The sequence below is a fragment of the Diuraphis noxia genome, unplaced genomic scaffold (assembly GCF_037042655.1).
Source record: "Diuraphis noxia isolate RWA-SAM2 unplaced genomic scaffold, SU_Dnox_SAM2 contig0001, whole genome shotgun sequence".
Taxonomy (NCBI): Eukaryota; Metazoa; Arthropoda; class Insecta; order Hemiptera; family Aphididae; genus Diuraphis; species Diuraphis noxia.
In genome coordinates this window covers 84,080,661-84,106,461 of record NW_028301711.1, presented here as the reverse complement: position 1 = coordinate 84,106,461, position 25,801 = coordinate 84,080,661, and the positions used below count along the sequence as shown (strand labels likewise).

General features: G+C 28.7%; 2 protein-coding genes and 1 pseudogene across 2 annotated transcripts in view; 1 reads left to right on the top strand and 2 right to left on the bottom strand.

Annotated features, from left to right (window-relative positions):
- The window catches only part of LOC149062170 (uncharacterized), a 44,342-nt gene that overhangs the window by 4,562 nt on the left and 13,979 nt on the right, over window positions 1–25,801 (top strand). The gene's annotated exons all lie outside the window — the stretch shown is intronic.
- LOC149062172 (zinc finger MYM-type protein 1-like) lies at window positions 866–4,192 on the bottom strand. Its single transcript, XM_089215244.1, has 5 exons — window positions 4,121–4,192; window positions 4,007–4,043; window positions 3,472–3,722; window positions 3,106–3,110; window positions 866–1,820 (listed from the first exon to the last, which is right to left on the bottom strand). Exons 1-5 carry the CDS (start codon window positions 4,190–4,192, stop codon window positions 866–868), a joined length of 1,320 nt encoding a protein of 439 aa, XP_089071370.1.
- On the bottom strand, window positions 6,246–8,056 carry LOC149062171 (uncharacterized; annotated as a pseudogene).

Here is a 25,801-nt window from a genome sequence, read left to right as displayed (position 1 = left end):
CCGAAAATATCTATCGCCGATATGGCAGCGCCAAAACGGCAGCGCCGAAATGTCCCATTCCCAAAATACACTTTTAAACTTTGGTTAGGTAGTTGTATTTCTATACCAATTGTTTCTAAATCATTAATTTCTTCAATTAAATTATAAAATGTTCTGTCATTACCAACTTGCTTGACATCTTTTGCAGTGGCGTAGAAAGACTTGTTAGCGCCCCTGGCCAACCTAGGAAAATGCGCCTTTTAAGCGATTAAAAAATTGACGAAAATACGAAATGATATATTTTTTTATTTTTTATATATTATATAATTAGGCAATACAACATTAAATAATTATCAGTTATTATTACAATGTAATTTTGAACTTTAAAAATTTTCTTTTCTTGCTTTAAGGCTAGAGAATTCATCGATGATTTCGTCATATGAAATTTGTCTAGAAAATGCATGTTCTATGGATAAAAGTGCCATGCTTGTGAGTCTCTCTTGTCCAATAGTTGATCTTAAGTAATTTTTTATTAGTTTAAGTTTACTAAAACTTCTTTCACAACTAGCAGTTGTTACTGGAATAGTGAGAAATATTCTTAACGCTATTTCTATGTTAGGATAAATATCTTGTAAGTTTTGTTAATGAATAAATTTTAATAAATCAATCGGTGCAGCTATTAAGAAATTGGTCATCAATGCAGAAGCCTGGTGTTTAAAACATTCCATTTCAGAGCAAAGCTCGAATCCATTGAGGTCCTTGTCGTATTTGATTGCTAAATCGTTAGTCCATTTTTTAATTTCATCAAAATCCATTGACGATAGCTTACTTCCACATAAAAATTCAAAGTCATTAGATAAAATAGTCATTCTTTTAAATCGCCATTTTAAACTCGATAAGATTGAGTTTGAACTGCCATGTAAAAATCATTTTTGATTTTGTCGTGGACGGATGTAGCACCATCATCTATTGCTTCTTCTCCATCCATTCGTCTTATTTTATGCTTTCGTTTTTCTAGAAATTCGGGTGACAGTTCCATTTCGATAGCAGTATTCTTTGCATTTTTTAACGAATCCTCAAAATTGTTATCACGAATTTCTTGAATAGAATCATACAAACCGTTTAACATTTTACTTGCCATATCAATTGTAATATCTTTAGTTTGCAAAGACTTATTGGTTTTATCGATATGCGTAAGTATTTTATTCCATATATTTAGTAAGCACAGAAATTTTAGATCTATTAGGCGTAAAATTTGATTGCAACCATCAATAGTGTCATAGTTCATATTAGTAGTGTCCCTCATTTGTTTTAATATCGTAGCAATACTTATGATATTAGTATGCAAAGCTGAAATGGCTTGTTTCTTTGATGACCAACGAGTATCACTGTGTTTCTTTAAAGTAACATTTATGACATTTTTTAACATATTCCATCTTGAAGTAGAACTAGAAAAGAATACAAATATTTTCTGGACACTTCCAAAAAAAGTTATCATAGCAGGTGAAGTTTCAGCAGCATGAACGCCAATAAGGTTTAAACTATGCGCTGTACAAGGTACAAAAACTGCTAATTCATTTAGTTTAGTAATGTTTGCCTGAACTCCTTTAATTTTCCCTGCCATATTTGCCCCATTATCAAAACTCTGTCCTAGGCAATTATTGATATTTAAGCCATCAACTTGTAATTTATCAACAATATCGGAAGCCAGACCAGTTCCTGTATTTTCTTTTGTTTCTATAAAATCGATAAACCTTTCTTCAACCGTTACTTCATTATTTGAAATTTGTACGTATCTTATAATTTGTGATAACTGTTCTTTGTGAGAAAAATCAGGAGTGCTATCAAATAATATAGCATAATATTTACTTTTTTTAATAATTTCAAGAATTTTAGTTTTAACAGTTTTTCCCATCAACTCAATAAATTCATTTTGTATGGTTGGTGAAAAATAACTGATTTTAGATTTTCCCACATTAAGCGCTATTAAATGCTCTTTTAAAATCGGATTATAATGACTAATAAGTTCAATAAGATCAAGAAATATTCCTTTTTTCGAGTCTAAAATCTTTTCTGAATGACCCCTAAGAGCAAGATTATTTCTACTGCAAAACATAATAATATCTACGATTATTTTTAAAAGACTTTTGACTTAAATAAAGCAGCAACAAATATATTTTTTAAATTAGAACTTAAAAAGTGTGGAGCTGAGGGAAAAGAGTAGTACACTCCTAAAATTGATGAAGAATGTGAACTAAGAGGGTTGTTTATCTCAAAGTCATCAAAGTATAAGAAATAAGGTATAATAAATTTATCCTGGTACAATGATACTTTTTTTTCCATAGTGTACTATTTATAAAACTTGTAAACTCGGTACCTGAATTCATTGAATTATGGTTATCCAGAAATGAGTTGAATACACCAGGCAATTCAAAATACTTTTTGAATTGAAATGTTAGTGGTAATAAAACACCTTTAACTTTTTTTCATCGATTGTGTTTGAACTGTTTATAACTGTATTTTCAATTGTATTATTTATAGTAACTATTTTAGATTGTTCATATAAATTATTTAATTTCAAATGTTTTAAAAATTTGTATTCAGTATCAATGTTTTTAAAAGGATTTTTACAGAAATCAATTATTTTTATAAGCGAGTTTTTTATCTCTATCTGTAAAGGGTCAGTACAAGCAGTTAATATTTTTGATTCAATTTCTTTAGCAATACAATTAGTTAAGACAGTTATATTTTTCTGTACCTCAGTTGCATCTTTCCTAGAAAAATTGATTTTGCCATAATAATGTAAAGACAGTTGTAATGCATGATCATTTAGGTAATTCAAATTTATTGGCTGTATATTATTATCAGAAACATAGTGAATTGATTCATTGACATCTAAATTTTTTTTTTTATCTTCATTATTGGAAATTTGATTTTTATTAATTGAAACACAAGGTGGATCATAATTTTTCTGATCATTATTTTGTAGTTCTAATTTCATATGTTTCGAAAATGATCGAAATGAAGAAAAACGTTGTTTACATTTAGGTACACAACATGAATATAGACTGTTTGATTTAATAGAATGAACACTTTTTAAATGTACAAATAATTGTTCTAGCTCACTTAGTCTTAAATTACAAACAAAACAATAGAAATTCATTTTAATTTTCTAGATATTAAATAATGAAAAAAACTTAAATTAAAACTAGTTCTTAATAATACTTAAAAATGTGATAATGTGAATCATAAAATATAAACAAATTATGGTTTTTTTAAATCTGATATCAAAGAAGCAAGTGGAGAACATTGTATATCACTGTTTGTATCTATTTGATAAATAAATTTTTGAATAAATGTCCAAACTAGCTCACTTTGATGTGGATAGTTTAAAACTTGAAATATTTTAAAGCATACGTCGACAGCACGGACAATGTTGTTAAATTTATAATAGGTTCCGAAGTAATGAGCATAGAACTCATCACAACTTACATAACTTGAACCAATGATACAAATGAATGGCTGCAACTTTTCTTTTGTATTGAAATAATGATCAATTCGATTTTGTATTTGAACATATAAGTCATTCAATGTTGAAACATAAAGCAAAAATGATTCTCGTCCATCAGCAATTGATGTTTTGATATAACGTTTTCTTTTTGTTTCCCTGTCTGTATAGCTTGTCTTCGATGTTGGTACAATTAGTGAATTTAGCAATGCAAAAATCAAATCATTTTTCATTTCTGAAACAAGATAAAAAATAAAATAAATTGTAGCTTAAATATTCAAAACAACTGTTGAACGAAAAGTACACATCAATAATACACTATAAATTATAATACATTGAAAATAACTATTTTAACTATTAAAATTTAAAATTAAACTTTGTAAATAATACCTAAATCAGATTCTGGGAGCTCAAGCATCTGTTTAAGAAGATCTTTACTATGTCCATCTTATATTTTAACTGTCATAAAAGGTATTATTTTATGTACAAAAGCACTCCAATTGTCAAATAAATTGTTACTTTTACCAGGATAAATAAATTCAAAATCAATATCAATCTATAAAATATAAGCAATACAAATGAAATTTAAGAGACAAATTTGTTTTTGTGCAAGTTTCAACAAATATACTATACCAATTTATGAGCATAAGATTGTTTATAAATAGGCCATTGTTCTAATATATCAGTTATTTCAGTACCATTCATTGCTAAAAAAACGTTGTCGTTGTTCGGTTGTTAATTTCCATTTGGCTAGAACTTCGTCTAAAGGGTCGACATTAAATTGGAGCCATTTCTTCAAACTCAATGTAATAGAATCTAATAATGAATTACTACGTTAATCATTGATTAATTAGTACTATTAAGCACTACACACCCACACAGCAAATTAATGTTTTTAAGATATTTTCAAAATATATACAACTGCACATTTATATACTCAAAATATGTTTAGAACATTTGAGGAAAATATTAAGATATTACAAAAATATTTTCAAAATATATTTTGGTAGAAGTACCAATGTTTTCAAAACGTTTGACCTATTTATTTTCAAAATATTGTAGTAAATATTTTTGAAACATTCAATGCAATATATCTTAAGCACATCGGAATTATATATTTTCAAAATGTTTAACTCAAGTTAATTGTAAAATATTTTCTTGTATAATAAGATATTTTAAAACTTATGGGAAAGTTTTGTTATATAATAAATATTGTATAAAATACATGAATAAAGAAATATATAATAATGACTAAAAATACAAATTATGTTAGTATAAAAATTAAAAAAAAAAAATTCAAATAAAAATTGTAAGTAATTGAATCTTATCTAGGACAGTACCTATTTAAATAAAAAAAAAAACAATACATAAATAATAACACATCTTGTATTCAAAAGCAAAATAATAAAAATAATGTCTTATATCAATATTAAATTTTGTGTTAATAAAAAACAAGTTAAAAGTTATAAAAGCTTTTTTATTACCTGGGGGGAAGTTTTGATATATTATAATATTGTATAAAATACATGAATAAAGAAATGTATAATAATGACTAAAAATAAAAATGTTGTCAGTATAAATATTAAAAAAATTCAAGTAAAAGTTATAAATAATTGAATCGTATCTGAGGCAGTACTTTGTAAAGTATATTATTAATAATGTACTAACTTATAAATTATATAATGTTCATAACTGTCTATAATAACAGTAAATATTTTATAAGTAAATATTAAAAATTAACAGTAACTACATTTTAATTATAGATTTTCTTCTGCGGCTGTATTTTGAGAGTAGGTAGTTGGAATAACTTTTGTTTTCATTGATTTTCATTTTAATCTAGCAGATGCTTGTGCCATAAATGATTTCAAAGGCTTTTCAATTTCAATATCAGAAGCATTTTGAAATATGGGAACTTTTCTCACTGCCACTGAAATATATATAAAATAATTATATAATCCTCTAAACTAAGATTACAATACATAATATTAACTTAAAGATAATAAGTTCATTAATGAATAAACATGCGAGATAAAAATGTATTAAATTTAATTCTGTAATAACATTTTTTTATGTAAATATATTATTTACATTGGTTAGTAGAAATGTCTATATATTGTAGAATTTCAAAAGTTGTACATTTTAATTTATAAGTGCTATAACATATATTATATAACGGGCAACAGCATATTATATTATAATTCTATTATAGAATTAGGCTGGTTCTTACGCAATGTCCGGTAATAAAATCGGTTATCAGTTGGTTAGCGTTAACTGAGACTTTACCGGACATTGTAAGACCGGTCCTTAGTGTCACTGAAAGTTAAATAAGTATATTTATCAGAATATATTAAAAATAAAATAATGAAGTATTAATTTTTTTATAAACTATAGATTAGTACTATGCAAAAAAATATTTATACATCAATTTCTACATCAAAGAATTGGAATAATAAATAATTATAACTCAATTCTTAACTTATTTTTACTAACTTTAACACATTTACTTCTTTGACCAGTTGGTTTTAGTAGAAAATGGAAAAATGGTGGTTAAAAAAAAAGCATGGCACTATCTAACTGGTGTTGTTGTACACAAATATTATGCATGTAAAAATTATACTATTTTAATCTAATGTCAGTATATAATAGCTTATTTATTTCTCTAGATAAACCCTCTTATTATTATTAATTTAAATTTGTTGATTGGTGACATCATATAAATATGAAACTATAAAGTCTATAAATAATATTAACAAATTCTTTATAACTTACACTTAATAAGATCACAGCTCCTTAAACTAGAAAATGTTTTTTTCCCTTTGAAACCAATGAGTAGTCAACTAAAAAGGTATCAGAAAATAACCTTTGCATTAGCTTTCTTACGGTTTCTGATATACTTTGGCCACCCATAAGTGAAAGTTGTTGAGCCTAAAAAACATTAATTTTATATATAATAAATAAATATTTAAATGATATAAATACATTTATACAATGTTTCAACTAATTTTATTTCTTACAATTGTTGACAAATATGACTAGTCTTTTATTATAGTATCTTCCCATTCGTTTAGATCATTCTCGTTTGTTATATGTGGTACATCATAATGATGTAAGGAATGACTGTCACTACTTGAACTTGTTTGATTATTTAGTTGACTAAATATTTTATCTACCATCATTTTAAGATAGTCTTGACCATCATGAAGACGTTTAATATCATACTTAAGATTTGTAGCTATTCTTAGGGTTTGTTTAGCATAATCTTAAATCAAATTTAAATAATTAAACATAGCCATTTCTTATATTTTGAAATACTCACTGTAGCTGTAAGAATCATTACGTTCAATTATATTATTTATATTTGATGTTGATGGAGTAGCACTAATATTATTAATACTATTTTTATAACTTGTTGATTTTTTCTCTACTTTACATCCATTGCCTTAAATAATCCAAAGTTTATCATACAAATAATTGTACTCCATATTAATATATAAAAAAAATATGTATTATTACTTTGAGAAAAAGATGCCAACTTTTGTGGTGGTTCAGAATTTGATGAAATATAAATACTGCTCGAGCCATAATCATGTTGATCCTCAAATATGTCTTTGCAGTTTGTATAATCAATATCAGTAATATCTCCAGCGTCATCATCGCTATCTATATTATAGTTATACAGAAAAAAAAAACATAGTAAGTAAATTTGATTTTTAATATAAAATATAAACATTACAATACTAAGTATATGTATAATTTAATCTAATATGCGTGCTTATATAATATAACTACAGAATTATAATAGATAAAATATTTAGTTTTGGAGATTTTCAAGAATTGTCAATTGTTGTACAAATTAGATTTTGTATAGTATTTTGTTTGGTCAAATAATAGTGAATCTATTGTAATATAAATAAATATAGAAAGATATAATTGAAGATCAATATTGCAGTATATATACACATTATTTATACTTTTCATCACAAATAATAATTAAACTAATTAAAATACTTCTAAAAAAAAGTCAATATAATTCAACTAAATCATATATTAATATAAAATACAGATGTATTGTTGATTTTTATATCAAAATCATTAGTATTTATATCAACAATTCAAAGCACCGACATTTTGTTCAACATGTTATTATATAATATATACCAATGTTTCTTAAGATTACTATAGCTAGGTATTATTATATATGGGTTTAAAGATTCATTTAACTTTTAATAAGTAATACACAGCAAGATTACAAAAAAATAAAATTTAAAACCACACAATGGTATGAAAAATTTATTTAGTTGCATTTTAAGAAAATACTCATGTATTAATATTATACAAGGTGATTCGTTTATCATGAACCACTCATTATTTCAAAAAGTATTATTGTCATTGAAACTATATAAAAGAACATTTTCAAAAACATAAATACTTTATTTTGAAATAGTGAGTGGTTATTATGATATAAAAGAATCACCTTGTATAAAAGGTAAAAATATATTTACTTAGAGCAATCTTCTTTTTTGTGTTGGCGGGTTCAGAGAAGCAATCAAACAAATTTCGGTTTATCATTGGTTTTTTGGTTATTGGTGTAGTAATATCAGAGTTACTTTTTATGTGACCTTTATTTTCATCTAGCTGATGACTATTATTTACTATTTCACAATTAGAATCTAAAAATTAAGAATAATAGTATTAGCACATTGCATAATAATATACATACCTAAATTATAAAATAATACAGTAATACAGTAGAAATTGTTTATAATTATGTTTAAAAAACATCATAATAACTGAATAACTGATAGTCATAACAACCAATAATATTTAGTATATACAACACACATATAGGGGGTTTGCCGAGACCTTTACTTTTTTAGGTCACAAAATCTGATAGGTATATGTCAATACAAGTGGTACCATTATAAATGATTTCTGCTGTATACATAGATTTATTAATTTACCAGATGGTGGGCTTGTGATGGTTTTTTTTTTTGGTAGTTCAGGTGACAAACTTGATGACTGTTTTCTTTTACGCTCTTTCCTGGTTTGAATATCATCATCAGCTGACGAAAGGTCTGAGGATATTTGAGCTTTAGAAGCTTTTTGTCTTGCTACAGTTAAACTATCTAAAAATAATAAATAAAAATATATTTATTGATACCGATGAGTTATATTTTCACCAATATAAGAGTACACTGTAATATATTATCTAAGCAATTTTAATACTATTATACATTATGAATAAAAAAAAAAAAAAAATGAATTGGCGACGGTTAGGCTAACGGTACACTGTATACTATTATATGTTTTATTATAAATACTATAAATTACTATTATAATAATTTGTCTAAAATAAGATGGGAATAAATAATATGTATTACTTTATAATGATAAGAGTAAATATATCGAACAATAAAATTACTCCAGCAACTACCTACTTACAGTTTTAGAATGAATTTATACAGATTATAATTATAAGTAGTGTAAAATCTGTAATCAATAGTAACTTAACAATATTCTATTTTTATGAGCCAAAACTAAATTCAAGGGTGAATAGAAGTAATACAGGTAAATAAACTTACTTATGTTTAGAGATAATCGGCAAGCTGTAAATAAGTCATATTCAATGGTGTTTGGTATGGATTTTCTCTCTAATAATTTTTTACAGTGCTTTGAATTTTTTGGCCAAAAGCATCTACCATTGATATACCAACATGATGGAACTGGCTCAACCGAATTGTCCTTTTCAAATACCACCACTGACTACATTATTATAATAGAACTATATTTAAAAAATTAACTTTAACACCAAAACAGAAATTATAATATATTATTACCTACCTATATAATAACTATATACATATATATATAATATAACTCATCTAGTTTGAATATTTAATATTACTAGGGACATTCATTATTTACAGTATAAAATATAAATATATAAAAATCCATCATGATTATCACAATTTTAAGTGTAAAAAAAAACTTTAAATACAATTTGAATGGATTATTGGCATAGCTATTTGTTTATTTTTAACACGTTCGCTGCGTACAACGCCAATTGGCGTCAATAACGTCACTCTTTATGTGCGGTCGACGCCAATTGGCGTCATCTGATATACCGATTGTTATGAGCTTATATTTCAGTCAGCGTTAGAACCAGTGCGCTAATTTTTTGTCAGCGTTATCTACAAACATTTTTAAACATAATTTTGAAAACCGTTTCTAAAAATAACCATTTGTTGTCTATTTATGTACTTCCCTATTACCTACTTTTATCATGTTGTTTTATTATTATTAGGCAATAGGCATTAGCATAATATTCATAGACATATAAAGAGATGGACTGCGCTTAGAGAGAGAGGTGTCAAGTCATCATTGTTAAAGAGAGAAAAATATATACTACAGGTTGGCATGGAGTAAACGACATATGTAACTTTATTATTCCATATAAAAAATAAAAATTATAGTGATTACTGATTAGTGATTACAATTTACAATCAAAATAAATGTAAACATTAAATAGAAATATAAAATAATTTAATATACAATATATTAGTATATACAAATTTAAAAAAAATTATAATCGTTCCAATATTGTATATTTGTATGTGCTGTGTAAGTAAAAACTAATAATTACTAATTATTAATTAAATATTATAAAATATAAATTATAATTGTCAACATCAATGTTTAATATTATAATATCTAATTAAACTATTTATATAATTACAAGAAAGCAATACATTAATAGACAATAATTTAATGCCTAGGTACAGTATACATTTATACAAAATACTATTGATTCCTAAAATGTATAGTTTTTGTCAAATGTGATCTAATTCTTTCCTTGGGTTCACTAATACTATTATTAAAGTGATGAAGCCTAATTGTATAAAATGTTTTTAGAGTGATTTTTATAATTTGAAGTAAATGATTATTCAATGGAGATTGATCTAAAATGTGGTCCGAAATTTGATTGAAAAGTTTATTAATTTGTAATTTTGATGAAGCCTTTATGGTAAGATATTGAATTATATTAGATTTTAAGGATGATAATGAGTGTTGATGAGATCTAAAGACTAATTCAGCAGTCTTGCATATTAATACAATATCTTCTGAAGGTTTAATCAAACCACCTCTATTTTTAATATTTAGTAATGTATTATTTAATACATTATGACCAGTATTGGTCAATACATTTAAACATATATGGCATGACACAGTTCTGAGCAATTTTCGTGTAATAAACCCACTTATATATTCAATTACATTATTCATATATGTCAATTCAGTGCTAGTGAATACTAATGTTAATAAATAAATTGAAATTGATTTAAAATATATAATTTTAAGATTTAATTCAAAAACCACATGAGATTAAATTTGATTAATATAATATTATCTTCCCAAATCCCAAGGTTTATCAAATAATAAATATTTAAACCATAGCACGATTTAAAGTAAAAAATGAAAATATTTCAGATTATTTATTTATATTTATTTAGATTTTATAGAATAAAGCTTGGAAGAATTGATATGATAATATTTTATAATCCATGATACCCTTTAGTATTAGTCTGTCTCTCTCTCTGAATAGTTGATTTGCCTTTAATGGACGGGGGGTGAGGAAAGCGCAGTCCATCTCTTTATATGTCTATGATAATATTATTATAATATCATAGCACAATTTTATTATTTTTGTATGTTAAATATAGACATATTGTACTTAGTATCCATTGATATCGATCGTATGCATTCATATTTAGTTTATTTTTCTTTGGTTATTCAGCCAGTATGCACGTGTACCAATAAGTGAGTAGTTTTATTTGTATAATTATACGATAGCTAATCAACTACGTAAATATAAATTGAGTTGACGTATATAAATTTTATTTTTCATCGTTTTTTATGCTGTTCTTTTACTGAAATTAAATATGGATAGTTCTGATAATGCTGGTTCTTCTCGACTCAAAAGACTTTGTACAAATATTGATATCCGTTCTACTGAAAATGAAATTGAAAGACTTCTTTTTGAATCTGATGATGAAAATATTGATTATTGTGATTCTGGCAGTGATTATTTGGGTGAAAGTGATTCCGATTCTTCGTCGACTTCGGACGTTGGATATGAAATGTCTACTGAACAAAATCTCGAATTTCCCAATACAATAACAACTAATAACACTTGGACAATAAATGAAATTGATCTTTCTAATTTTACATTTGATAAACAACCAGGATTACTCGTACCAATACCCGAAAACGGAAAACCTATTGATTTTTTTTTCATGCTGTTTGATGAGGAATTTTTTGAATTTATAGTTAGAGAAACAAATAACTATGCCGAGTCTGAATTTTTACGAGTTGGTGCTGCAGAGCGTTCTCGTATATCTCAATGGAAACCTACGGACCGTGATGAAATTATAACTTTTATTTCTTTAGTTATTCACTCTGGCACAATCAAACTAAATCGATTAAACGATTACTGGAAAAAACATCATTTATTTAATTTTACATGTTTTTCAAATTATATGAGTCGCGATCGCTTTCTATTACTTTTGAGATGTTTTCATTTTGCACAGAATCCTACTGACCATTCTGAAAATATTCCTACCGATAGACTTTTCAAAATTCGCCCTCTTATAAATTATTTCAATACCAAAATGAATAATATTTACTACCCAAATAAAGAGCTTTCACTCGATGAATCAATGGTATTGTGGAGAGGTCGCCTTATTTTTCGACAGTATATACAAAATAAATGCCATAAATATGGTGTAAAATTGTATATGCTTACCGAACCAAATGGACTTATTATAAAATTTTCTGTATATACGGGTATTTTAGATGATTTAGGAGGTAGAGGTCATGCTGCAAACGTAGTGCTACATCTTATGTCCGAAAAATTGAATAATGGTCATTCAATCTACATGGACAATTTTTATAATAGCATTGATTTAGCTGAACAATTATTACAAAAGAAAACATACTGTACAGGCACATTAAGATCTAACCGAAAACGTATTCCTGAGGCCGTAATAAAATCTAAATTAAAACCTGGGGAAACAAAAGCGATGTACTCTAATGGCGTATTGGTTGGTAAATGGAAGGACAAACGGGATGTTATGTATATTTCTACCGAATTTAAAAATAATTTGATACTTGCAAAAAATAAAAAGGGCCAAGAAAAACTAAAACCAGAGCCGATTGCAAATTATAATAAATTTATGAGTGGTATTGATCGGCAGGACCAAATGAACAGTTACTATCCATTTTTACGAAAAACCATTCGTTGGTGCAAGAAGATAGGAATACATGTGATCCAAATGCATTCACAATTCCATTTGACACATTTTCTGGATGTTGGACATCTTCTTCTTGTATAATGTATTTTTCTTTTCTCACCTTTTTTACAACTGCCTTGTTAGTAAGCCATTCCATTACCAAGTTTTCCTTGATCAAATAATTTAGTAAAACAAATGGTACTGGTTTAACTGGTTTTCGTTTGATCTGTAAACCTATTGTGGTTTTTGTTGCACCCTTAGGTCTACCACAGCATTTGACTTTTATTGGTAACTTTATGTCTTTTATGGCAATTTTAACATTTTCAGTTAGAGTTTGGCTCGGAGTTTGGACAATATCAATTTTGTCACTTGTTGACTGACCTGTTCCGGCATTGAATTGATATTCATCAGGTTGATCAATCGCTTCGCCAACTAGGCTTGTTGAAAGCATGTCATTATGTAATGTAATTTTTCCTAAATTATAAATTTCAAGTTAAATAATGTTGTAATTAGTATTTTCTTACATAGGTACCTGACGATTGATTGAAATTGATTTGATCGTAACATTCTTCAGGTTGATCAATTTCCTCACTAACTATACTTGTTGAAAGCATGTCATTATGTAATATAATTTTTCCTAAATTATACATTTCAAGTTAAATAATGTTGTAATTAGTATTTTCTTACATAGGTACCTGACGATTGATTGAAATTGATTTGATCGTAACATTCTTCAGGTTGATCAATTTCCTCACTAACTATACTTGTTGAAAGCATGTCATTATGTAATGTAATTTTTCCTAAATTATAAATTTCAAGTTAAATAATGTTGTAATTAGTATTTTCTTACATAGGTACCTGACGATTGATTGAAATTGATTTGATCGTAACATTCTTCAGGTTGATCAATTTCCTCACTAACTATACTTGTTGACGGCATGTTGGACAATTTTACAATGCTAATTTCTTCATTTTTGCTCCATAAACTTATAATATTTTCCAATTGATCCATTCTTCTTTCATAAGTATGTTGTGATGATATAGATAGAATTTCAGCTAATTTAGATAATTTGATTGAAGATTTTTGAAATTTTTCATTGGCTGATAATAGTCTTTTTGTATTTTTTGGTTGTATGTCAACAAAAACAGGAGTTTCACCCTCACATGGCATCAGTGGTTCTTTGAGAATTGTTTGAGACTTATAATAGTAGTTGCGTGTCCATCTTTTATCACATAGTTTCTCATCATACAAACAATTATTTGTTGATCTCCGTTTATTAAAAATATGGATACATGGCAGTTTCATCGAATTAAAAAATCCACAAGAGCATACAGTTACCGTAGTAGTACTAAGGACATTACTATTGTCTGTGCTTATTAGACTTTGTTTTAAATAATTAAATGCATATGGCGTCAAAAGCGTATAATATTTATACTCGTCATCGTTTCTAAACTGTTTGGTTGGACGTTTTTGGATTATACCAATTGTTTTGCTATCCCTCTCCGAACGAACACACTTGAGAACTACAAATAGTTGTTTAAAGAATTCAGAAAGGTTGGAAAAGGTTGGTATCACAGATTTTAATTTTGAATTAAAGCTTTCTAGCCTGTTATTAGTTGCATTTAAAAAGTTACCACTATTGAATGCCAATCCAGTAACCCACTCTTCACGGATATCATGCCAATTTTTAATAAAATAATTTTTTACCGCATGAGGAGCTTCACTTAAAAAAATGGTATACATATCTTGGTATTCTCTTTCGCTTTTGCAATAACATAACTTTTCGATTATACCTTTACTTGCATCTCTTTCATCTGGAATTATTCCTAATTTTTCGCAGGTGATTTCTCGATTAAATGTGCGTAGTGTGTGGAATAAACAAATCACCAGTCTACATTGTGGGAATAAAGATTTAATTACAGTACGCTCCTTCATATCTTTATCTGTAATGAAGACTCTTGTCATCGAACAGGCTGGGTTACATTCTTTAAACTTGTTAAAAAACCATTCTAATGTATCTCGCTGTTCATTGACCAACAATCCAAGAGCTGCAATCTCGCTTTGACCATTGCCATCCTCGATTAACAAAACATATAATGGAATTTTGATGTCTATTAACTTGTACGTTGCATCCGCGCAAACCATCTACACAGATATACATAAAGTACATTTTATTAATATTATATAATATAATGTATTCATTTTATAGATAATCACCTCGGGGAATGCTTGAAACTCTTCCCTCATTCTTGAGTCCTGAATAAACATGCCCAAGAAATTCCCTTCATGGTCGGTGAACAGTTCAACGTTGCAGTGATAAAGCTTTTTAACGTCTTCCACTGTTTCCTCAAAAGTTTTAACTCCTCGCTTTTTTATCTCTGTAAAATAATGAGATTTTAAAATTTAATATAAGACTGTGTTTCATGTACCTGTACTATGTATGTTGGATAAGTCCCTTAATGTTACCATTTTACCAGTTTCAGTGTGGATTTTGGACTGGATCAGCTTTTTGTTTGCCTTCATATCCATAAGTTCGAGTACTTCTACTTTCATTTGAGGTGCTAAGCGCCGTTGGTTTGGCAAATTGGAAAACAACAATGCAGAAGTCTCATGGTTATGTGTTTCGTCCATTTTTGATATTTCCAACTTCATGCCATCGCTAGTAACTCTCACATAGATAAATGCTGGACAATTTTGTTTCATTGTGCTAAATAATATAAAATAGTATAAATGTCCAAACCTTATGGTAATGAGTATGAAGACTGATAATACTTACGATGTGGATCGTAGATCTTCACATTTTTTACTTTTCTTAAAAGTACCACCATGAATGCAAATAAATTTAATAAAATAATATTTTAAATTATCTGGAGTAAATTGTAGTTTTTTCGGATATTTTTGACGAGCTACATTTAATGTGCAACAATCGCTTGTGGAAAAATCATAAAAAAATGTTTTTTTGTAATTCTCAAATTCACTTTGAAAGTCAGAGTAAGAATCAAATAACTGACCAACCGCTAACATTTTGTTTGTTTAATTATTATTTAAAATTAAATATGAATAAATCACCAAAAACACTAGTCACTTTCCGTGTTAAAGAGTAAACTGTATGACAAATGTATTAATAAAACCAGGTTATGGTTTACTTCTTGCATATTGTGTATTTATATTTCAGGTCTATTGTATACATGATAATCTTTTGTATTTTTTTATATAGGTCACTTCATCTACTATTGTAATAGAACACAATAAAAATTATCTTAATAGCATAAATGCGATAAAATATTGGGTTTTACTCAAAGGTTAGCTTAAATAACAAATTTTACAAATTCAAATATAAATCACCGCGCATTTCATAACAATATGGTCGTGTGTCTACTATCAGTCCGACCATGGTCGTGTGTCTACTATCAGTCCGACCATGGTCGTGTGTCTACTATCAGTCCGACCATGGTCGTGTGTCTACTATCAGTCCGACCATGGTCGGGCGCCTACTATCAGTCCGACCATGGTCGGGCGTCTACTATATTCCCGACTATAGTCGGGTGTATATCCACAGCGTATATTATATATTATTGAACGTTTAAATCCATTATATTATTGTATAGGTAGGTATGAAATAAAGAATAATATTCGTTAATATAGATATACCTACCTACATAAAATATGCATTATGGTTTTACCTACATATTAATAATATAGTTAAAGACAAGATATTTTTATTTGATAGCTTCGCACATTAACACGCACCTGATGGGCCAACGAAATGGCGTGGTTTCGGAATTTGGGAAGTTTCGAAGACAAACGTACAAGGTACAACGGTACAACAGATATAATATTATTATTATGTTCAATGCGGATTCATATAGTATCTATGAATACGGTACCGTGTCCACGTGGTTTACTGGTTTTAATGACGAGAGACGACTGCAAACCATGACAAAATAGATAGGTATGTCAGCAACTTTTTGATACGCATCGTGTTCGCCAACCACTCCACCCCCCGTCTATTAGCTGGTTCGCCTCTTCTCATTGGTGAATATAATATTCTAGGTCGTTTCATGTTATCACATGTTATCAATAAATATTAAATTCCGTATGGTCGGGTACTGGTAAATACTCCGGAAGACATGACATAACTATCATTTGCAAAATGCAAAGAACAAACAACCGTTAAATATAATTATTTAATGTTGAATAAATATGGAAGTCAAGTAGGATACTAAAGTAAATATTATTACTAAAAATTATTTGTTTTTACCAGAATTAAAATTTATGGATTTCCTATCTGCATCTGTTTGGCCATATTGGTGTATTTGTTTTTCCCAGCAATCCCTTAAAATTGGGTCTTTTGGGAATCGATGTAACATAATTTTAGGATTTTTCACCAAACTTTTTCTTTTGCTACCATTATCACATCCAAAAAACTCACAAATTGGCATTTTGTGTGTAAAAATGTAAATATTATATGTATTTATTGTATATATATATATATATATAAATAGGAGTATTTTACTTATTCTATGTAAATCGTTTTATGCAGAATAAAATAAACACAATCAACTTATATAATCTAATATAAACAATTAACAACAAATAATTCGCAAATTGATTGTATTTGTTTATATTAAAATATCATAATACATTGATATCGACGAATAACATAAAAAGAAATTACGTCAGACGTCATACAAGAAAATGATAAAATGTAATTTGTCATAGTAAAAAGCTCGTATTATTCATAAATCATAATTATTATCTCGTCATGATTTTAATATTACAAAATTGTATTTTTGGCGGGTAATTTAACGGCCAATGAAATGAGGCGAACCACGACTATGGCTGGGAACTATATGGGACTACGGTGGGATGCGCTAACAGGACCAAAACTCGTATCGTTGCTGACATACCTATCTATTTTGTCATGTTGCAAACGACGGACGGACACGAGTATAAGCACGACTAATATAACCTATGATATAACTATTCACAGAAAGGCGACAGCGCCGCAGCGATTGATAGCGGTACGGAACGCGCGTACGTCAATAAGTCGTCAACAAAACACGGAATTACCCATTATTATGTTTTAAATTTTAATTCAGTATAGAATTAAAAATAATATACATCAATATAATCGATAAATGATAATACAACTGTACAACAGCAATGCATATATATTCTAATACATTATTATTAATACTATTTACTATTGTCGTCACACTACGGCACGCAAAAATTACGAAAAAATAATTTTGTTACAATAATAATAATATACAATAAAATAGGCAGTTATATAATATCACATAATACAACATGGATCATCATCTATAAATACAAGCAGCCGGAATCGATATATTTTATTTATAATCAGTCGTATAATGATTGTGTATTATACATTATGTAGATGACAATATATTATAATAATTATTATATTAAAGACTGGATTTAATTGCATATTATTGAAATACGCAAAAATTGATATTATACAGGTATATTAATAACTTGTATAGTTGCACCAAAAATACCATTTAGGATTACATATCTTTATAAAAATGTTGTGTAGTAGGACGGGTGTTTCCGCGATAGACTCTGAAACCAGTCAACCGATTTTCATATAATAATGATCATATTCAATAGGTAATAATTTACCTATTAGGTATGTGTGTGTTTTGGTCTCCGTCATAAGATAAAGGATAGATTTTATCTCAATTTATTACTTTTATACATATATTATACGCATAAACTTTTAAACGACCAATCTCATAACCTACGGCGGGACGCGGGACCAATAAATTTGGCTGATTCTTTTTTTGTGGAGTTCATCGTAATTGTAAATAGTAAGAAAATCCACCAGAAAAATACTAATTTCAAAAATACAATTTATTGGCGCCATCTGTCATTAGGTATATATATTTGTTCTTTTGTAAGGTTGCTATTCAGGAGGGTACACCATCGTTGGATGATTTCCCTCATCTTGTGCTTCATGTTATATTTTATTTTATGTATATATAGTGTTATGTCAGTCATCTATTTTACCTATTGTGTTATGTAATACAGATTGTAAATTTTCTAAATAAAAAAAAAAAAAAAAGTTGCTATTGCAGGTAATTTCAGAAAACTTAACGACTATTTAAGATTTAACCTTTTCGTGCGTTTACAGTAGGTATATTGTTAATATTTACTACCTATATATTATATTATATAAAATCGAATTGGAAATTTTTATTACGGGTTCCCTCCGATTTCTAAAACTGCTTGACTAATTTGGCTATTTATTTATTTTCTGTTAATATGAAAGAAAATGTTAGGAAAATCCACAAAAAAAAGCGGGTAAGTCGTGGATGTCGCTCTGCTGTACAGTAGGTTACTGTAATGGATGGGATTAAATTTGAATGCAATGATAGGTATATCATTGTATACGAAAAACGATTCTGAATGAAGATGATTTGTCAGTCTAGGATATATTATATTTAAATATTGTCATATATTCTATTTTAAACAAATATTTTATTTTTCAATTAGGACGCATTTTGCATAAGGAATGATTAATTCCATGTCAAAATAAATAGGTATGTCAGCAACATTCTTATGCGCATATTTCTCACTTTTTAGTATTTACAGTGTGTTACGTTCTCCGCCTCTCATTGGTTGCATATACCAAAGCATTAATATCGGAGAACCTAACACATAGGAAAAGTGGAAATACGCACGCAAGATTCAAACACGTATTGTTGCTGACATACCTTTATATTTTGTCATGGGTTAATCAATTTTTCCAAAAACATTGCATGTAGTTATCATAATTCATAATACATTATATTATCATAGATATACATATACCAGCTGGTATACCAAAGCATGATTGTAGACACGATTTAAGAATTAGGTATATCTTAAATCGTAATAGTAGATATCTTGATATATATTTTATGTTTTGTTTACATTCCGTATGTTGACGTTGGTACTTGGTTGATTACGGTTTTCAAAATTTTATTTCTATTATGAATTAACCATGACTAATGTATTAACTATTAATTGTAATCGTTTTAAATTAATATAATTCTACGTCGTGTTGATTCCTTGTGTAATAATTACATATAACATCAAGACGAGCCATTTCCTAAAGATTTCATTATGTAAGTTTAATAAGTACCTATCACATTAAATTACTTAATATTTACTAATAATTATGTATTTTGTTTATTGTTTAGATATTACTAATGGCTGAATTGTATCATCAAATGTGCATATTATAGTGTAACCAAGCTCTGCTGATGTTATACTCTGTAGTACAAATTGTTATTTGCCTCTCAACTGGTAGACTTTAGTATAGAGGTATTCCAAATAAATTTGACCAGATTACAATGGACTATTATTAATAATTCAAATTAAATCATTAAATAAAGGATTTTTTTTTTCATATTTTATCATATATTATTTCATAAAATTAACAGTGGATTAATACATTTGTTTAATTCTAAGTTCAATAGATACAGCATTGTGTAAGAATTTTCTATTACACAGCACATTGAGTAATGACAAATTGTTTATAAAATTCCTAGTTCATAGTACATCAACGATATCTATTAATAAAAATGTTTGCACTGTTAAACCGAATGAAGGCCATTGAAAGATTCATATATTTTCAACCCTTAAATTGATAAAATATTTTGAATCTGTAAAAAGTAATAAATTTAATGTAATAAATTAGAATAGACACATACAATAAGTGGCTTTTTAAATATTTACTTTTTACCTTTAATGTATTATATGTATTACAATATATTCAATAAATATTTAGTATTCGAGTTGTATCATAGATAAATGTACAATGTAAAATATAAAGTATTATAAATAAATAAATTTAAATAAAATCTGATTATTTATTTTTAGTAACTGTATATTATAATTTTATACTTGACACAAAATTACAGAATAACATGTCCCAAACAATTTAAATTATGTATGGAAAATAACATTTTATTATACAGGCTAAAGTCATCTATATACTTAACACTGGAAGATAGACTTTGCTGTAGAACTGATATTATATAAGTTATGATCCTAGGCGATAAATAATAAATGTTGAAAATCTAAAAGACCGCACAATTAATATTGTTGTTTGTATTTGGAGGATTGAATTCGTATTCAACATACATACATAATATAAGGTATTAAGGTCAGAAGAGAGGATATATAGTTCAATGTTATTTAAATAAAAATAAAATCTAGGTTTCTGCTTATGTTAAAAAATAACAATTATTATAAGGTTAGCACCCTCACACTTTTTATCCAGGCTTGGGACTGGCAACTCATACATAATATTATGTAAGTGAATAGTTGGCGGTTTACACGTTCCTTTTTGAATCCAATAACAATCAAATTGTATACAGGTTAAGTTTATAATTTAATTTTAGCTGTGTTATGTTTTGTTTTTTCCAAATTGGAAAATATTTTTACATTCTTTTTAGAATGATAACATATACATCTTTGCTGTTGTTTGGCCATCTTTTTTCTGCAAGTATTGTGTCATTGGCACAAACCCAATTGGAAGTTCCTTGTCTCAGGTATGCAATGTAATGGCCAGAACTCGTGTTTTCTCCCATATGTAATATAGCAGCTTGAGTTTGGTATTGTGCTCCAGCAATTTCCAAAATAGAGGTGGGTACACCACTAAGTTTTAGATCTGTTATCTTGTTGGGAACAAATTGACCATTTACAAATGTTGGAATAAATAGTTTTAGTTGAATTGCTATATACTCATTTGCCACTATTATCTGATGTTTAACTTCAGAACCTCCGATGTTATTACAATTATTGCATTTGTAGTCATCTAATGTATTCCAAACATTTTGATTTGTTGAAAATAATGTTTGCAAAGTTTGTGATCTGTGCTGTGGAATCTCAAAATGTAGAATCAAACTTGTAGGTGCATTGTTGGCCGTTGTATGATTACAAGTATTGCAACGAATGGTACACAATTCTTGAAATCCAAATAAAGATTCAAATGTAGGTCTACTACGGTCCATAAGTGCTTCTAAAAATTCTATACAATCTTGTTGCTGTTGCAGAGTATATAATATTGTCTCGTTGTCCAAATATTCTCTGATTGTTCGAGTATCACATGACCCACTGTTACTTGTATATTCGTGTAGGCTTTGTTGAAGTGTTGGTCCTAGTCGATTATTGCGAATTTCATTTACAACAGATTGACAATTAAAAAGAACCTGTATGACAGAATTAGCATAACATGATACACCATCAGTGTTAGTAAAGCCACAAAATATACCACTTGATGTTATGTCAACTTTATTCTTAATACTGGATATTTTTATGTTTTTTGGATTTTTTGACACAGTTGCATTGTCACTTATTGTTTCTAATAATGAATCTGACGATATGTTGAAATTTTCTGGAACTTTGAGAGTATTACTATTGACCCGAATAAATTGAATCTCATTAATTATATTATAATCAACTATTTTGGTTGATTTAGTTTTAGTTTCCGGAACCAAAATAGTGTCACTATCAACCTGAATGAACTCAATATCATCCAAGTTATTATTATTCAGGACCTTAGTTGATTTAATCGATTTTTTAGATTTTTCCACAGGAAATCCATCGATTGCAGGAACGTTTGGTTTAATAAAATTGTTTTTGACTTCTTCTTGTACAATTTGGTCATCAATAGTCTCAGAATATTTTTCTATTTCCTTGAAAGTATCTATGTCCATAACCAGAATAGGTCTGTGATCACTTATGAGGGACTCGTACACCAAAGCTGCAATGTCAACATTTGTAATGACATTGTCAATGGTTGTTCCGTGATCTGTAGTAATACCGTTGACCAATATTTTGTAATTGAAATGTTTTAATATTTTAACTAGTTGTTTTGGCGGTTTGTTGAAGTTTATATTGAAATCACCAATAAAGATAACGTTGTGTTTGGCAGAAGCTACCGTTTCAATGAAATCACAAAGCTTCTGTACAGGAAAATTTGGCGATGAATATATCCCAATATAGGTAATATTTTCAATGATAACTTCAATTGCTTCTAAGTGTGTAGTTTTCTTTTTATCTTGAAGCAATGTTGTACTGCAGGTTATTCCTTTATGATTAATGGATTCTCCAACAAAACAAATTGAACCACTTTTACCATTTGCATGTATACTGTCTATTCTACAGCATTCAGTATGGTACTTAATGCTATATGTGTCAGTTGATTTTGAACCAGTTTCTTGGAAGAACATTATTTTAGATTGTAAAAGAACGATATCCGCATTAATGTGAGCTTCATATTTTTTTAAAGACCTTATATTGTGTGACATGCAGGAGAGTGGCATGTTTTGTGTCATAATTCTAGAAAAACGTGGAATAAGAGCACAACTTGGTGTCCTGAGTATGCACATTTCATGTTCAACTTTTGCAGAAGGCTTTGGTGGCTTTGCAGGAGAGTAGTCTATACGAAAACCTTGAGCCGAAGTTGCTCGACTACATCCTACATATAACATATTGCACTTCAAGAATTTTTGGGGTATATGAAATGCTACAGATTGATATGTGGCACCTTGACTTTTGTGTACCGTCAATGCCAAAGCTTCCACTAAGGGCAATTGCATTCTAGTTACTTTATGGAGCTCTGCATTACCGAGTTGAAATTCTAATTTTATGATTTCAATTGGAGTCCACTTGCACATATCATCTGTGTGTTCGCCTTCGGGTTTTAGTTTGTTTTTTATGTTCTGCCTGGTTAGTGACCCCACATCTGGCTCGTCAAACTTGATCCACACTCTTTTTGCAACTTCTCTACCTCCTGCAGTCTGTCCTTTGTTTATTTGCATGAGTTCTCCGATTGCACCGTTCACTATGCCGTCTTCGGTTGAAATGTTTGCTATCACCATGTATTTAGCTGTTTCTTTTAAAACTAATCTTAAAGCTAAACCCATAGTCTTTTTTCGTGGCAGTTTCTTGGCAGATTCAATATCCGATCGTTTCGCAGATGTATCAATGGCTTCGGATATGAAACTAACTTGATTCATAGAGTTAAGCACTCTCCTGTTCATTTCATCGACTTCGTTATTAGTAGCCCAAAGATGCATTACTTGTGGTTGAAAAGTAATGTCTAGGTGGGTTATAAGATTTTGGAAATATTTTACATCAGCTTCCTCCAACTGTCCTCTGGCCAACTTTGTTAACATTATTGCAAATTGCTTGTCATCTTTTTGGCGCATTATTTCAGTCAACTCATAAAACTTGAATGTTTCCCAAATAGATTTAATTGATAACATTTCTGCAGCACTTGGAAATTTAGACAATATTTCTTCAAAACTATCGTACAATGGTGTTGCTAATACTGGTGCTAATTGAAAGAAATCGCCAAACACTATTACATTTATATCACCAAATGGTTTATTTATTCTTAATATAGACCTCAATCGTTGATCAATGTATCCCAGTGTTTTTATGCCAACCATGGAAATTTCATCAATTATCAAAAGTTTTACATTGGCAAACTGACAACGTAGTGTATTTGAAATATCTGAACTTAACTTTGGTAACAATCCGGCAAATTGATTCAATGGTAGTTTGAACGCGGAGTGAAGTGTTAATCCTTTTATTCCATATGCAGCTTTACCTGTTGGTGCTGTCAGCAATACGGGAGGAAGTGACAGATCATCTATATCTGGTCTAAGATTTGCTATCCGAATTACAGATTGTGCTAATGCTCGTATAAGCATTGACTTTCCAGCTCCCGCTGGTCCAGTGACAAATACCTTCATCGCAGGATGACCTTTTCCCCATAATTGACTTCTTATGACATTAGTTGTATGATATAAGAGTTGGCGTTGACCGTCGTTTAGACATCCAATTAAGTCTTTAAATTGTTCATTGTCTATGAGGTGCACTATTATCTTACCACCATCTTTAGGTGAATCTACATCTGATGTATTTGTATTTTCAACATAATCTCCAACATCGTTTATTAGTACATCGTCTGGTACCCAATCTTCATCGTCTACAAGCTGATTGTTATTACCGCCTTGTTCCCCTTCTATTTGGATTTCATTATTGTCTAATTGGGTTTCTTCCACTTTATTAAACTGTTGGTACAACTTTTTTATTTGATCAATGTTTGTTTCATACACTTGTTTACAGTTAATATCTAACAAATCGGTTTTTTCATCGCGCCATGGTAAAAATAACATAATATTTTCTCTGTAAAAGTCTTGTTCGTTTTTATCCACATTAAACCTAACATACCGTATGATTTTTCTGATTTTACGTTTATGTATATACTTGTTTGGTTTTCCGATTAGAGTGGAGTCAATCGGATAAGTGGCATCAGGTTCATTATCAGTGTTAGAATCAGAACTGTTGTTAGCCGGTTTTTTTTTACCACGAACTTCTTAATTGGAGCCAAATTCTGCTAAAGTTACATCTTCAAGACTGTGAGGTCTACATGAATAGTACTCATTGAGACCGTCAAAAAAAATGTCATCAGATTTTGGATCCATTTCTCCTCTAACAGCCATTGGTTTCAACATTCGAGTTCTTTTATCAGGATGGCTAGTGTTTATAAATATATACCCAGTTGAAGTATTGCATTGCTTCATATCTAAGCAAGTGTACACTGCTTCCTGTGCAGAAATTTCCTGACTCCCTGGAAAAGTTGACGCTATCTTTTTCAGTTGTTCTTTAACCGATAAATCAGTAGAAGACTTAAGATTTTCGACAATGTCTCTCATTAGTTTTGATATTCCACGTTGGCTTTTTCCAATATACTCGATTACATATCTAACACAAGAATAAACGTCCAATATGAATTGTATATCCATGTTAGATTGCCATAACGGAAATAATTCTTCATTGAATCCAGAAATCATTCGTTGTTTTATTGTACGTTTTAGAAAAACTGTTGACCGTCTGATAACAGTTCGAATAATGGATTTATATTCATTAACATCTTCAATTGACAATTTTTGTAAAATATCTTCTAATGATGGATCTGAAGATGAATCACTG

Coding starts and splice junctions, on each gene's coding strand:
- LOC149062172 (XM_089215244.1), bottom strand. CDS start 4,192: ATGAATGGTACTGAAATAACTGATATATTAGAACAATGGCCTATTTAT. Junction 4,044..4,120: donor AATCTTATGCTCATAAATTG/GTATAGTATATT, acceptor TATATTTTATAG/ATTGATATTGATTTTGAATT. Junction 3,723..4,006: donor ATTTATTTATCCTGGTAAAA/GTAACAATTTAT, acceptor ATCTTGTTTCAG/AAATGAAAAATGATTTGATT.